The 17,344-nt window shown below is 32.8% G+C and overlaps 2 protein-coding genes across 2 annotated transcripts in view; both read left to right on the forward strand.

Annotated features, from left to right (window-relative positions):
* The first annotated feature begins 2,679 nt into the window (after positions 1-2,679).
* Positions 2,680-7,319, forward strand: LOC131949057 (multiple epidermal growth factor-like domains protein 10). Its single transcript, XM_059310823.1, has 7 exons — positions 2,680-2,686; positions 3,230-3,370; positions 3,685-3,822; positions 3,982-4,116; positions 4,299-4,433; positions 6,767-6,955; positions 7,168-7,319. Exons 1-7 carry the CDS (start codon positions 2,680-2,682, stop codon positions 7,317-7,319), a joined length of 897 nt encoding a protein of 298 aa, XP_059166806.1.
* Positions 7,320-10,020: 2,701 nt separating this feature from the next.
* LOC131949066 (multiple epidermal growth factor-like domains protein 10) overlaps positions 10,021-17,344 on the forward strand; it is a 13,914-nt gene continuing 6,590 nt past the window's right edge. The window contains exons 1-7 of the mRNA XM_059310834.1: positions 10,021-10,099; positions 12,419-12,498; positions 12,625-12,756; positions 12,896-13,048; positions 13,642-13,836; positions 15,376-15,612; positions 16,477-16,677. Of these exons, the coding sequence (XP_059166817.1) occupies positions 10,089-10,099; positions 12,419-12,498; positions 12,625-12,756; positions 12,896-13,048; positions 13,642-13,836; positions 15,376-15,612; positions 16,477-16,677 (1,009 nt within the window). The 5' untranslated portion in view covers positions 10,021-10,088. The remainder of the gene's footprint in view (positions 10,100-12,418; positions 12,499-12,624; positions 12,757-12,895; positions 13,049-13,641; positions 13,837-15,375; positions 15,613-16,476; positions 16,678-17,344) is intronic.

Raw genomic sequence — 17,344 nt, forward strand, 5'->3', positions numbered from 1 at the left:
TATTAGTATGTAAGTTAAACAAAGTTAACTAGGCTTAATAAGGCTACAATTTTAGACTGTAAAAATTACATGTAGCCTAAATAAAAGGTTACAGACTAGTACATTAAATAATATCCAAAATTTAAGTTCAATCTAGATTAGTAATCTAACAGTAACTTTAGGCCTCTAATAATAATAGTAAAAATTACTGAATAGAAGAGTAGGCTTACTAGTAAATAGCTGTCTTATTTTAGTTCTACTTAATTAACTTAATATATGACTTAGTCTACTCGTAGTTTTATGTAGTGATCTTTAGAACTTAAAATGCAGAATAGTTGATAAAGCCAAAAGGTGTCACTTGTCATAGATGTATTAACTTACTAATCAAATTAATTTAATTATCCTAATATTTATTTTAGTATGTGCATGAATTAATGATAGTTATAGTAGCCTAGTTTGAATATCAATTTTCAACTAATTCCTGAGGTGGCTAAACATAAGTAGTATATCTTTATTGATACCTTTTTCTTTTTTTTTTAAATGATATATACATGACTTTTGGACTCTTTTGAAGGCCTATTGTATTTAATGACAAACTCCTTACATTAAAATATTAAAAGTAAACTATTAGACCTATATTTTTAATGAATGGTAATGGTTAGATAGCCCATACAATCCAATACATAAATACACATCATTGCTTTATGATCTTTATAAGACGGACAAATATTTTTATTTATAACATTAAGAGTTGAAAGTATGTAAACATAATGAGTTTAATATAACAGTTTATGAAATTTATTTATGTTTTTTTTAGATACTGTGGATTATACAACTGCAAACAGAGACGACAATAGTCAAGATGAAGCTCAATTTAAAAACTGATCCAAGGATACATGTTGGACCCAAGAAAACTTGTTCATATTGAACAACTATTTTTTATTATGTTAGTTCTGAATGAATATGGTAATTAAAAAAAGAAAATCATAAACTTTGTTATGTTTATTTTTTTTTCAGCACTGGTTGTGTGTGCTGGTGTAAGCGGAAACTAATTATTGCTACCTTAATTCAACAAATAACTTAAACTGGTGAACTATAAATAGTTTTTAAGAATATGGGGCTGAAGTAGATTTCACCTAGTTTTGTTGCCTCTCCATATTAATAAATTTTATGGTCAGCAAAATGTCAAACAGCTTTTACTAAGTTTTACTGTCTATAACCAGTCAGGTACCAGTTAAGGTTAAAGCTGCTTTGAATTTGAATCAGAGACAACCTAAAGGATTAAAATTTCAACTCAAGAACTTTTGCTTTAGCAAATGTGTTCACAAATATGTAGTCCCACTCTAAGCCTTACATTTGCATATATATATATATCATAGATGTAAAACTTAATGATAAGGGAAGAATCAAGAATATGGGTTTTTGTCAATTCTAGCCATACCAGCATATAAATGTAGACCAGGCTTAGTGAAGCATGGCTGATAACTAACCATCAACCACAAATACAGCAAACTATAATCACTGCTTGTTTCCTGGTAATGTGTTGTTATTGGCCGTGCAAGTTTATGAACATGTTATATATTACAAAAGAAAAAGACTTGCTGATCAGATGCATTCCAGATATTTGAGGAAAAGATGTTTTCTTTAAGGATAGGCAGCTATAGCAAATGAGGTTAGGGGAAATATTGAGTTAGATAAACTATTTAATAATTGTAATGACAGAGATACCATCACAGCAACAAATGTAATTGGGTTTGTATGACTAATTAATGAATATCCTATAAATAGTAGCAAAATGCTGTAGTGGTCGCCCATCAGACTTTGAGGTGGTGGGGGAGATTTGGACCTTTGTGTCAAGGGCGGGAGGGGGTTCAGAAAGTAAGATGACACTTTTCAATGTTCAACAAACACTCATGTTAAGAAACTGAATCTAAGCCTTTATTTGCATTATTAAAAGTTGTTTTATAAATTGTTATAAAATAATTAATCAATAGGCCTACATTGAATGTTGGAAAAGCCCATAGGTCTAAATATTTTATGAAAATCGCTGCAATAGCGGGGGGGGGGGGGGGGGGCGGCTTAGGTTTACTTTTTTGGGGAAGGGGGGTGTCTGGCATCGTTGTGAGTTGTGACATCGTTAATAGATGACCCCATAGTCAGAGGTCGATCTAGATTGATTAGGCCTATATTAAACTGTTGATATTAATTACGCTTTACTTATTATTACAATGGAATATAGCCTAGCAGTTTATTTATATTAAATAATATAACATCCCCTTTCACCACAACACCCTGACTATACTAATCCAAATAAAAATTAAAATGTTTTGTAAATTACTATTATATTATTAGTAATTTTGTGTTTAAACATTTTTAGCTTTAGTAAAACCGGAAGTGACTTTGTACTTATTTCACAAATATTTTAAAATATTCAATTTTGGTTCAAAAATATGCTTTCTGGCAACACAAAGTGGAACCACTTTTGGAACCACTTTTCCAGTCTATTACTATTGTAGTAAATCTTTTTTTACACAACCACTATTAAGGTGCAAGTAAAAGTGTAGTTTTTTTGGTCAGATTTAAGGTCCCCTAAAGAACATGAACCCTCCCCGTCTACACCCGCATTTCGGGATCTGGCGGTATTGTAGTTGTGTCCCTGAATCTAATTTTTATTATATTCATTTAACGAACCACGTAATAATGACAGGTGATGTATAAGTGACATTTTTTAATCCAATAAAGGTGTACGTGTTTGCTGCTTTGACTGTAGCTTTGTGTAATGCTGTTTATTTTTATTTTACACACACACACACATGTTTCAGTAATTATTTACTTAAATTTAGACATGGCTATAAATGACTGGAGCAAACCTAGTCGATAACGGCTAATAAATAAACAAATTGAAAACGCCAACGAAGGTGTCAATTTCAATTGTTATTTGTTGACAATTGCTTCTAATTAATAAAAAAAATATTAGATAACGATGATAGTGATTATAGGAACAGTAGTCCTTAAAAACACACGCATGTTAGTGGGTTTTACATTATTTATTACGTTTAGTTTTAGGGGATACAAATCCACTCCTAATATACTACATAACTTTAATCACCACAATCTGTATCTTCTTACATTTTTTGCCTTGTATTCTGTTATCTTTAGTGTTATAAAATAGTATCTTGATATATTTTTTTTTTTCTATTAATATTTTGTTTTCAGTCCATTAAATAACAAAATGTAATCGACTGTTCAGATTCTAAGTGTGATCCCGGCAAGTTTGGCCTAGAATGTGAGAAGACTTGTAACTGTGCTACAGACGAGGCTTGTTTTGTTGCTACTGGAGGTTGTCCTTCTGGCTGTAAGGCTGGATACTATGGGGAGGCTTGTCAAAAGGGTAATTAGAACATAGATAAAATATATATTTATTAACATATGAAAGTTACATGATATATATATATATATATATATATATATATATATATATATATATATATATATATATATATATTGAACAAGATATACATTTTGAAAGGTGTATCAAATTACAAAGGAAGTATCAGAATTTTATCATTTTTATAATTTTAGAGCATTTATTTAGCCTTCCCGCCAAATTGTGTTGTAAACATGAATAAACGGTCTTCATTTTACAGACTTAACGTGTCATCTACTGATTAACAAATGTCATAAAATAGTATCCTTGTTTTCCAGCCTGTGGGCCCCACACCTGGGGCATCAGCTGTAACCAAAACTGTAAAGATCGTTGTATAGACAACACCTGTAACAGGTTTAATGGAGACTGTGATAAAGGATGTAAAGACGCTCATCAGCCGCCGGCTTGTACACTGGGTAAGGCGAATTAAACTCTTTTATAGACTCATACAGTAACAGATTATTAAACAGCTAATAATTATTACATTTTAATCTGATTAAAGATTCTAAATATAGCTGAAAATTCATTTTGTAACGAATTATTTCTAAATTTCTGACATGTTCTCTGTTACTCAGCTTGCCATGAGACGTATTACGGCAGCAATTGCTCACAAAAATGTAGTCCCAACTGTACCAACAGCCTATGTCATCCTGTCAATGGTCATTGTTTGTATTGTGATGATGGCAGTGAGGGGGATTTTTGTGATCAGCGTAAGTATTTTGTTTTGGTCATAGAGATTGTCGGTTGCCTTCCATAAGGCAGATTAAGAATTTAACTAAATGATATTCGGTGATGTAAAACAATATAATTTATAATTGTTCAGAAAACCGTTTACATAATAATTATATTTTACATGTGAAAAAAATTGTATTGCTGATTATATCTTCGTCAGCATGTGATCCCTATCATTATGGAATTCTTTGTAAATTGAATTGCTCCATCAATTGTTTCCAATCAAAATGTGACAGCGTCAGTGGTCAATGTGAACAATGTTGTCCGGGTTTAACAGGAAAATTTTGTCAAAGTGGTAAGAAAAATTGACATGATTGTTTATTCTACACAAGGATAAGGAAATAGGCTATGAGTTGAATTGTTTCATACTTTCATTTAATATATATTTTAATTGCTTCATGGATTGCTATAGAGTCCTTGCAAACACGTGACCTAAATCACGTGATACCTACGCCCGCCGCCACAGTGGTGTACATCAGACGTAAACACAAGCAGCTGTTCGCCAGCGCTGGACGTGTTCACCGTATGTAAAGAATCGCGCCCGCGGAAAAGGAAAAATATGTTAAAAAACTTGAACTCTTAGGAATTGAAGATCCTTATACAGTTATTGACAGTTTCGTGGATAATATAAATATGTGGCCGAAATTTCTAAATAAAAATACTGTTAGTAATACCATTTGCGTTTAGAGTTTAAGTAGACGAAGCTGATCAAATGCAGTAATATATTAGAGGTTATCTACTGTAGCAAACGTGAGACCACTTAACTCCTACAAAACCCACACTACAACGGCTAATATAATCCATGGGTAATAACCAATCTGGGTAGCATGTTATACAATTTAAGACCCTTATAATCCAGCAGGGAAGTAATCAGACACATTAATACTGACGTTCAACCCTCATGATGGCTGCCCCCACCTGTATCTAGCCCACAATAAAACCAAAGAGAGTCTGCCCTGCCCTCCCCTGAAAATGTCTCACCTCCGTGATACCCAGCCCCACAGAGATAGTATTTCTGATATAATTTTGACCCTCAGGGCCCAGCAGGGAGAACAAAGGGGAAAGTCCCACTGCTCTCCCCTCAACACTTCTCACCTCGGTGTCATGTTATGTCATTTATAGCACACACGGCTTATCAGGGGAAAGCATTAAGGCATTAAGAATCTTAACTCTGGACAGCTACACACTAGTATACTAGCTACACACTAGGTGCCTACTGTAAACTACTAGACTGTAGGCCCTATGTAGACCTGCAATTGTATCAATTGTAGACTGGGTCCATTGTTATTATTCTAAACCATCTCACTTATAATGTTTCTAGCTTGATTTGTTTCTTTTATAAACAGTGGATTTAAAAAAAAAATTTAGCCTAATCATTAACCAAATAATAATAATGTGGTTATTTGTTGTTGGCTGGTATGATCTAGATTGTACTACTAGGCTACAAAACTTAGTAGACCAATTACTAGATATGAATTTGAATTTAATTAAACTCAGTCCAGTATCAGATACATATTGCTGTAAAAAGACAACAAAGTAGGTAGGCCTTAGTAATTTATTAAAGCCTTCTACTACAATAATATCAACTACATGCTTGTATAAAGTTTTTACAATTTAATTTAAGTAGCAGATTCTAGATCTAAGTCTAGTCATATAATCTATTTCAATTTCAGAAAATTTCGTTTGCTAAAAAAATGATTAGATAATAGAGCGAGATTTTAGATCTTAGAGACAATTAAATGCTTTATTAGGCCTATTATGACTACTTTTGATTTATTATGGGTGTATTTTGAATCGAATGTAGATCTAAAGTAATTAAATTTAAGTAAAGAAGTAGATTCTAGATTCTATGTCTACCCAGCGGAGCCAGGTATTAGGCCTACTATTAGATCTTATTATTCTTATTAGCCTATTACTTTTGACTTTGTCTTTTACTATTAGTATTTGTGAAGGTCGAGCATATTTGTTTTATTAATAGTTATCTTTTATAATTAAAATGAAGTTTATTATTTTACTGTCCTTACATGAAACAAAGTATCGAGAACTACATTTGATCAGATTCGGCTACTTTAACTCTAAACGCAAGCAGTATTACTAACAGTATTTTTATTTAGAAATTTTGTCCACATATTTATTTATACGAAACTGTCAATAACAGTATAAGGATCTTCAATTCCTAAGAGTTCAAGTTTTTTAACGTATTTTTCCTTTTCCGCGGGTGCGGTTCTTTACATACGGTGAACGCGTCCAGCGCTGGTGAACACGTCCAGCGCTGGCGAACAGCTGATTGTGTTTACGTCTTGTGTACACCACTGTGGCGGCGGGCGTAGGTATCACGAACGGACGTGACGTCATATGAAAGGACTCTATAAAATACCCTTCTTTCGAATGTGACGAGCATGTGGCAGTTACAGTAGTGTTTACCTGTTTCTGTGACATCGGCATCATCATGTACCCATTAAAGCTGAGTTGACTCAGGGACATCTTCGAACTAGAGACAGAACTCGAGACTTTCTTATTGTGTTGCTAATCGTTCCACTACGCCTTCCCATTGTGTTAAAATGCCATATATATAGTTAATGTCAAACAAACTTAGCTCATCGAAATGTTCATTTATATTTCACCTAGAGAAAGAACAGTCTGACGGAACGTCTATAGGCATTGGTATCGGTGTGGCCATCGGTGTTGTAGTAACTTCCCTTCTGTTTATCATTGCCGCAGTACTTCTACATCGTATGAGGATATTATCTCTTGGAAGGAATCAGAAAATAAAAAAGGAAAAGCCTGAAAATATTCCCGGTATCAAACTCGAGTCAGGTAACTGACGCACATAATGTTGGTAGTTATCGTAATAACATATTAAGATGTGTAAGAATGTGCTTCGTAATAACTAAATTTATTTTAGAATAGTATGTGTGCTTTTTTAAATACAAATGAAAGAAAAAAGACACAATGTGAATAACATTAACAAACGAGAAATTATTATAGAAACAAAATGTAATTACTACCCGCCCCTATTTATTTTTCAGAGCAACACAAGATTTATACCGAGGCAATTGAAACTGAGGAGATTGATTTACAAGTTAGCTCAAGCCCATACACAAACCAGAATGTTCATACTTACGATGTGATTAATTTACAAGATGTTGAGAAATCTGATTATCATAAATTAAACATATAATAAAAAAGTAAACTTTAACTGTGGTTTAAATTAACTAAAATGTAAATGTTTATGTAAATGTTTGATTACTATACATTCTTTTTGGAAATGATATTTATAATATCTATTTAATTATTTTAAAAATAAATTTAAATTCTTAACTATAAAATATACTGTTTTTCAGTTTATTTCCTTGTATAAGGTGAATTGAGGAAGTAAAATTGAAATGGAAACATTCCTGAGTAGGAAAATCTTTGTATTCTTAGTCTCACCTTTGTGTGTTTGTCTCAGTCATCCTTTTCAATATCTACACTGAATGTATCATGGCTGACCAAGTCGTCTCAGTCAGTATCAGTGGACGGACTATTACCAACTTCTCATGATAATCTAATGACCAGGAATTAATCAATAGTACTGGTTGACGTTTTGGGTGAGATTTCACAGGATTTCATTCGACATATTTAAATATTTGATGTCAACATGTTATGCGCCATAAGGCCCGTTGACGCCGTTTTAAACCTGCTTTTCTTTGTAGATTTTCTTTAACCCTCATTTTGTTAGTTAATTGACACAACTGTAAATTATTGTGTGGCTAATTTAACAGATAATTCTATACAAAAATATATACATTCAGGCTTTATCTTTGGAGATATTTTTTTAATTATTGCCAGATCTTTGAGGTTCCAAGTGTATCCGGACCCCCCCCCCTCACTACCACCACACACACTTCTAATCACCCTAAAAATATAAACTTTATCAAATCCTAGAGTATAAATTGTGTCGTGCAACATTAGCTATTAGGGCACTCGTGATACATGTTATACATCCGGGCTATAAATTGTACCATAACCCACCCTTCAGTTCTACACTACAGTTGTCAGAAGTTCAAATAGAAAAGGTTCAAGCTTCCAGTGGTATCTGAGGTAGGCCTATAGACTTTTCTGCCTCGGGTATACAACGCAGCCATTCACTCGAGCCAAGGATTATAGATACAAAAAACCCGCGTGTCACGTTCAGTGACACGACAAAACACGACATGGTTTTATACGCAAATCTAAAAATATTCATATAGTTAAAAGAATCGTAAGACAAATGCGTGAATCTGTTACATTTCTGAATACATTTTTATACTGTATAGTGTTTGAGATATTTTATAACATAAAGCAGTCGACGAGGGATACATATTTTACATGTGCAGTGAGGGACCTAAGTTGCAGCCTGACGACCATAAATAAAATACAAAAAATAATTAAAAATATTATTTTCGAGATTTTTTAAACTTGATATTTCTTTTGTTAATATATATATATATATATATATATATATATATATATATATATATATATATATATATATATATATATATATATATATATATATATATATAATAGTCTACGGTTAGTTTGATCAATTTGGTCACTAAATGTAATTATAAAAATGTATTTATATATTTTAAAAAAAAATATTATTAAGCGCGATAAAGGTCGAGTTCTCTTTCTCCAACAGTCCGACAGACACTGACTGTTTTCAGTGTACTTATTTTATTTTTTAAAAAGGCCTACTGGTATGAAGGCCTACTTTCATGTTAAGCATTGTTACTTTGTAAAGTGGGCTAGCCGCACAAAATACATTGTCAAATATTGTTGTATTATATTTTGTAAATTTTATCAACAACTATTATACAAGGTTAACAAGTCAAAGCGTTACTTTATTTTATTTATTTATTCGACTGCCAGTGGATACATATTTCCTGTTTTCCCATCAAGTGTGTACACGAAAAAGAGGTCGCCATTGAGTGGAGGGGGATTCGCAATTTTGTGACGATGGCTGACGAGAGGGAGAGGGGAGTTTAAATAAAGTTAGATGTCATTTATTGATAGTCACTAAATTAGAAGATTTTCCAACAAGCGCGTCGGCCACATACACTTGCCCACGTTTTTTTTTTAAATGAATTACTTCGTATTATAGCATTTTATCAAATTGGTAGTTGTGTATAAACTTTTTAGCGATTTCCGGTTATCGGATACTAACTTATTCAACTTTCGATTTTTCAAAAGTCTACAACTTGAAAATTATTTCAGATAGATAAATGAAATTTCAGATGAAAGTGAAATATTTATTATCTGCTTTTGTTTTAATTTTGAGTAATTTCCGGTGACCGGAAATTGAACTTTATGCTATTGCCGATTTCTAAAAAGTTTAAGTAATTAAAAATGTATTAAAATCATGTCTGTATCACGAGTTGCCATACCCGGTAGTGTTATATAAGGATCTTCGAGAAAGTATAGGGGAGATCATTCCCGCTCTATTTACAGCTCTTTTACATCCTTGTTCACCAAATCCTCTACATTAAGGCCACGGTTACATCAACGCATATTACGCATGACCACTCTTGGCTGCGTCAAATTAAGTGTGGTCCTTGTGTGTGTTTGGGTTGTCTCTCTGAGTCAGCCTCTAAACGCACTAAATCTCTGCGAGTGACCATCATGAGACAGTGTTCCATGTAACACAGCTATTTAAACGGAGTATTCTTTGACGAAAACAAAGATAATAAATGTCTATTGCAACTAAACACGACATTCGGTAGTTTATGTTATTTAAATCTTGAGGTATGTGACTGGTGGTGGAAGGAAGGGCGGTAAAAATATCAAAGCTTACTTTATGTCGCAATACGAAAACAGGAGGAACGTGCTTGTTTGAATACAATGTGTAAAATTCTGGGACGAAGTACGGCAGACATCATATTCGCCGGATAGAGGGTTTGGTTTTTTAGTTCTATTACGGATATTAATGCGTATGCGGTAAGTTTTGTTTACTTCCGTATTTAATAGACCATAGCTCTAATTATAATAATTTGTATTTCTAATAATCAATCAACGATAATTAAGGTAATCTAAAAATTTAAGTCTAAAGGATATATTAGGTACTTAAAATGAAGTGCGTATTTAAATAAAATCTTTGTATGTTAAGGTTTATCACAAGCTGAAATACTCGGCGTTAAGAAATCTTCATATGCAATACAAAAAAAAGAAATCCATTTGGATTTGACTTTTATTATAACATATGAAACAGTTCGAGTGTTTGTAGCCTAGGAAAATAATAATAGTATTCTATTATTTTGTAAAGCTGTAAATATTAATTGCTTATTTATTTTAAAAAGTTACCAATTACTAAACCGTAGAACAAAAAATAATATAAACATCTTTTCCTTTACAAAATTTTAAATTCCATAAATAATTTCATTTTGTTTAGTAAACGATAAACATGCTTTTGCGATTACAACTTATGATAATGAAAGAAAGCTTTATTGTATTTGTTGCTTTTTTTATCTCTGATTTGAAGTGTTTATATATTTATTAATTTTTTTATTTGTTTTTCTATATCAAGTGAAATAAATAGGTTTAAGACTGGTGTCGGCTGTTCAGGTTTACTATATATGGGCGTTGGCTTAAACCTCGGATTATCTAAATTTTAAACTGCTTATAATTTGTTTTAAAATTAATTTTTAAATACCAGAATATGTTTCATGAACCTACTAAATAATGCATCAATGCGAAACAAAATTAAAAGTGTAAACAAAGTCACCTGCAGTCTCATATTACATCAATGTGAGAGACTGTTATCCGCAGTTAGGCCTATATTGAATCTAAGACTATATTTAAAACCAGGAAGTAAAAGGCCTGAGTCACTAAGCAGAACGAAGCAACCAATTGTTTACCAAAGAGAAATCTCTAGCACAGACTTTTTAGATTATGGAATAATCATGTGAAACGAAAATGTTGGCGTGTATTGTAAACAGTGTTTCTTCCAGACTTTTTTCTCCGGGGGGGGGGGGGGGCGGTAGACTTTCTTTGGGGGGGGGGCGGACACCGTTAAAAAATATATTTTCTATATAAATTTCATTTTGTTTGGGGGGGGGGGGGAGGTATACTCTCTTAGGGGGGGGGGGGGGGGACAAGAACACTTCTTCAAACTAACCTATGTTTATATATGTTAAAAGCTGTTTACCTAACGGTAAAAAGCGATTTGCTAAAATCAATAACGTATAGGATATTGCTTTTAAGTTTTAGGTGACACTATACCAGTGTTGTTTCCAGACATTTTTCTCCTTTTCGTTTGACCCCCCCCCCTCCCCCGAAGAGACGCCTGGAAGAAACACTGCACTACAAGCTATTAATGAGATTACATAATTGAATAAGGGAGTTACCTCCATTTTTAAATTATCTGCATAGTTGACAAATCGTCTCCGAAAGAACTCTTTTTCCTAATCTATTTGTTTTGTTTACTAGCTATTACATCAAAGCCATATAACTTCATATCAAATGATAATTTTAACTCTTAAAATGACTTATCTACGTATATGTACAAAGGCACGTACATATAAATGTACCTATACATAAGCCCATTATTGCACACGCATAGGTGAGAAGCGGGACACTGAATTTACCCCTCAACAAAAAAAAAATATTTTTCCATGTATCTGTCTAGAGCAATCACGTAAAAATGCAACTCTTCAAAGTTTGACATAGTCGTTTAATCCCAGGATACAAAATGTAGTAAAACAATAAATGGATCGATGTTTTTAAAAAATAAAATATAGTGCTTGATTTTAAAGATGAAACTATTTCAACAAAATGACAATGTGAGATAATAAATGGCTGTGTTGAGAAATGGGGCACATTATCCCACTAAAGCTAGTCTGTGGCATAATTTAAAATAATCATCATTGTAATCAGCATGAAACATACAAAAATGATGTTTAAAAAATGTTAAATTGAATAAAGAACTTACTCTAACTATAGGATAATAGTAATTAAAATTGTTGACCCAGTCCACAGGATAATGAAGATAAAAATTAATGTTTTAGTCACTTCTCTGCACAAAGCAAACTAAGGAATTGCTGACGCGGGAAAAACGTTAACGATATCGTTTTCATTGTAGTTTTATATTTTATGTGTGTACATTGAAATTTTGGTCCTAAACTACCAAAATGATGCGCTGCCCAAATTTTCCCGTGTCCCACTTCTCCCCAATATATATATATATATATATATATATATATATATATATATATATATATATATATATATATATATATATATATTTATTTATTTTACAAGGCTACCATTTTATAGACTGATAACTAGAATGAGGATTGTGTTTCTGGCTGTTTCCTGTTTTGTCTTCGATGTTTCATCTGGTACGTTTAGAGCTGAGCAAAACAATGCAAAAATTTAACTTATTTTTTTATTTAATGTATGCATCTAGTTTATTTTTATGAAGAAAAAACTAGAACTAAAGTTTAATTCGTCTTATTTGATTTTAGTCAATGTACTAACATGGTCGACCACCTCAAACACCTACAAGTGTAACTGTGTCACTGGACAATATGGAGGTCACACACCATGTCTAGATGGTCAGTGTTCTACATGGTGGTTTGGTCCTGCCTGCCAGTACCGTGAGTTGTAATTGTAGCCATGCTATTAGCGGCTTAACATTTGTAGTAGGTTCTACCGTGCTAAATAGTATATTTACTGATTTTTGAAACGAACATGTTGTAAATTTAGAAAACGAAACCGCACAATATCTCCTTACAGAAAATCTCCTAAACGACAACTACACAACGGATGTAAATAAAAACTTGTATGATGGCAGAGACGACACTTGTGTTAGTGCAACGGATTCGATTAATATAACATTTAAAAACTCCTACCTGTTTACATGGTTACGGTTTACTGTTCTAGACGCAGGTGACTATAAGTTTTTAATATATCATAGTGATCGTTTTACAGTTAATATTATTAATGTTATTATAAATATTATATTTTCTGCTGTTTCGAATAATTAATCAAGAAAAAGAATATTATGTAATGAATGTGTTACTAAGGATAGTTTTTAAACGAATATTCAGCCTATATCCAGTGGCGTAGCGAGATCGGGTGTCACCCGGTGCGGCACTTAATGGTGTCACCCCCCGGAGGCGTAGCGACCCTTCCCGGGGAAATTTTTTTTTCAAATTTTCGATTTGCACACCCCCCCCCCCCCCCTCAAACTTTCGATTTGCACACCCCCTTCAAACTTTCGATTTACAACCCCCCCCCTCAAGTTTTTCTCTATATATTTTGCTATTTTTTTGCTTTGGTGTCACCTTCCTAAATGGTGTAACCCGGTGCGGTCCGCACCCCCCGCCGTCCCCCTCGCTACGCCTCTGCCTATATCTTTTCTTCTCTAAAGCGTTTTTGGAAGCTAATAGAAGTCGTTACAAGCAGCAAAACATATATTAACATTTACTTGGTAATTGGTAATTGATTGTTCCTGCATTTTTTAACATAATTAATTTAAGGCAGTAACAAGGACAGCTTTAGCCTAACGTTCAAGAACAACACACCCGACTGGACAATCCCCTGCAACAAACTAAACACCAACGTAGTCAACAACAGGACAACGGACGTCTGGTGTGATATGAACCAAACAACAAATGCTCTCAAGTTGACATGGAACAAACCCATCACAATTTGTTCGCTCTACATCAGTGGAGGTTAGTAACTGTAGACTGTGTGTGTGAATGTCGAAGTTAAAATTTATAGGAAAGCATATGTATATACTTATAAATATATTCTATTTCTTGTACGCTATTGTATTGTATACTTGTATTCTTTCTTTTTAAGAAGCACGAGGACTTTTCTACAGTGCATTGTGTGGTACTTTTCAGTTCACAATACTACAGAGTTTTTCTTTCATTCTTTTATTTTATCAGCTAAAACACAATGTTCTAATACTTCAACTCGATTTTCGCAATTTTCCCTAAGTAATTATATTTGATTGTATTGAAGCAATTTTTCATTTGTCCATAATGAATCAACCGCCATAAAGCTTATTCTAAAGAAAGTATATCTTGTACATATGAATTCCCATCAATCATTTTTTGTGTGTTATTTTTTGGTTATTATTTTGTGTCCTTAAAAAGTGCAAAATAAGTATTTAATATGCTCTAAAACGTAAAGTTGTTAGCGATAGTTCAAGTCGTGTTTTAAAAAATGCAAAGATAACCTCTAGCAAAAATACAATGTTTGGCTTTATCGAACCACGCTTTAACTACTCTAAGTCTTGTCTAACACTGAAACTACTTTTCTCAATTATCTCTAGAGTAGAGTGAACAAGTCAAGGGCACTTGTTGCGAGAATTGGACATAAACATAAGGCACAGTCGTGTAATTAGACCGTGCGGTCTCTATGATTACATTACATTACATGTGATCGCTTTATAAGAATCGGATTGTTACAAGTATTTTTTTTTCGGTGTAGAAATGGATGATCTATTCCGTATGCTAAGTTATTATTTGTAAACTGAATAAATGAGGCAAATAAATTGAAATCTCTGTCCGAATATCATAAAAAATAAAAAAATAAACAACAGGAAATAATCAATGCAAATAATTAAAAAAATAAAACTGTATGAAATGTCTATTTTACAAAGGATTTTAGGATTTTACTTTTTAAAACGATATGTTGTCTATCAAATTTGGTAGACAAATATATATATATATATATATATATATATATATATATATATATATATATATATATATATATATATATATATATATATATATATATATATAAAATGGTACACATTTTTTGATAGATTAGTTTAACCACATAACATTTTATTCTTACTGAAAAATGAAACCGCTGAATGTAACGGAAACCGTTAATTTACATTATCGTAATAGCGAAATGTTTTAACGATTTTAATAACGTTACTTCTGAACCTAGTCTCCACCGTCGTTTTTAGGTATGGGGGAGGGGGTATGATGTTGGTATGTTTGTTTCACTTCAACAGTTAATACTTTAGCAGACACTACATTTGACGTCCACTCTATAAATATCAACTTCTAATATTTTCATTATGTAATACTTTCCTTGGGAAAAATATCAAAATATTAAAATATTATACAGTAAAATAAAATATTTAATGATCAAAACATAAAAATAAAACAACAAATCAAAACGCGCACACGACTAGCTAGTACAATATGAAATCCATTATTATGGAGTTATTTATATTCGTCTCTCAGGTCGCAACCTTGCATATAATCAGTCTACAGCTCAATCTTCAACTTATCAAGAAAATGTAACACCATTTGTTTCCGCGTTGGCTGTAGATGGTGACATTGATGGCGTCTTTACACACAATTCCTGTACGCACACATCAGCAGATGAAAAGAATGGGGCTCCATATTGGAACATTACGTTTTCTGGGGCATATTACATTAACAGATGCGTACTTTACAACAGATGGGATGACAACGGAGGTATTTACAAACCATTTTAAAGACTTAAATGATTAGTGAATATAATTAGATAGGCGTTTTTTAATAAAGTTATTATCCTTGGTACCCCGACACACGAGAATTCTGAAATACAAGCAGTAATTATTTTATTGCTACTTTTTTGGAGAAAAAAAATTGAAATACAAGGAACTGCTCAGCGGGTTTTACAGTTCATGGACAAAACACCTCAAAATGTTGCACCTATTCATGCATCGCAGATATTCAATGACACTTGTCTAATTTCAGCAACATTCTGAAAGCAAGGAAGAAATAAACTTCTTTGATAGGTTTTGTTCAAAGTATGGAAGTGAGTAAAGCGTGGCGAAAAGGGCAAAGACCAGTCGATAGAAAAGCTGTAACGAAATATAACTGAAGTGTCGCATTAAGGGTGCAAGAAGAAAGTGATAAAAGTAACGTAAAGAGTTAAGCATTAACGGTGTAAACAAATAAACGAAATAAAATTCTTCCACCTATATTCCCCATACTGTACATCTACCAGGAATAAACTAAACTGGCTGATTCACAAAGAATATGCACGTCTTTAAACTAGTCTTTTTCTTTAAGTTTTAATAAATTATTTTTTTCCACATTTACTTTTCTTTATAAATTTTTCTTACAATAAATACTTAGCAAAAACAAATCGGAGATGGAAATGATTAAAGACAATTATAATTTATAATAATTTATTTATAATTTCACAAGAGAAAATTGCTTTTAGTTAAAAATAAACAATGCTACGTAATTTATGCTCAATGTTACGGAACGAATTTAGATAATTTTTTACTTAGTTATGGCAATCCAGACATTATGCCAAGCAGTCCTAATAAATAAGTATATTTCCATTAGTTCGACTTCGGCAGTTTAAACTTGAAATGTTGGACGACCATAATAAAGTGATAGCTGAGCACCATGATAGATCAAATGTTAACCAACCACTTTATGCTGTAACTACTCCATCAGTCTTGGTCAAGTCTTTAAGAGTCACTGCAACTTATGATAGCGGATACGGGAAGTTTGTGACATTGTGTGAATTCGAAATATACGGAGGTAAGTGTTCTTTAGCATGAAGGTGTATTTTATCAATGACTAGACTTGCTTGATCATAATGGTATATTTTCTCCACAAACAATTTGTTTAATTAATTGTTCACATCAAGAACTGTCCGATCTCTATCATAGATTTTCTTTTCCCAGTCTGCTACATCACTATTTCTATCTGCAGTTTTTCCATGATATGTCTTTAAATTAGCAATCACCATCAACATTTTCTCCGTAATCCTCTTGTCCAACTTTATTACGTAAATGACTGCTGTAGGTGCAAAATGTGTGCTGAGTTTGTCAGGCGTCAAAGCAGATAATTTTGGCGAGTTCCAAACAATTAGAAAAATACGCGGCTATTTGAAAGTTTACAAATAAGAAAATAACGGGAAGACGTAAATACAAATGCCAGGCTCCATTATGCGTGTTAACACTTGCTTTTAATGGATACTCAATAAATGATGTTAGATCTAGATTATAAAGATTGTAGTTGATTTTAAATTTATTATTTCCGTTTGATAGCTTAAAGAAAACGACCTTGACCACTCCAGTCCATATAATCTTCAAATCTGACACCAATTTCTACAATTCCACCACCCAGGGGCGTAGCGAGGGGGGGGGGGGGGCGGGGGGTGCGGACCGCACCGGGTGACACCATTTACGGGGGTGACACCAAG

This window comes from Physella acuta, unplaced genomic scaffold (genome assembly GCF_028476545.2).
Source record: "Physella acuta isolate Inbredline_101_S28 unplaced genomic scaffold, ASM2847654v3 ptg000061l, whole genome shotgun sequence".
Classification (NCBI taxonomy): Eukaryota; Metazoa; Mollusca; class Gastropoda; family Physidae; genus Physella; species Physella acuta.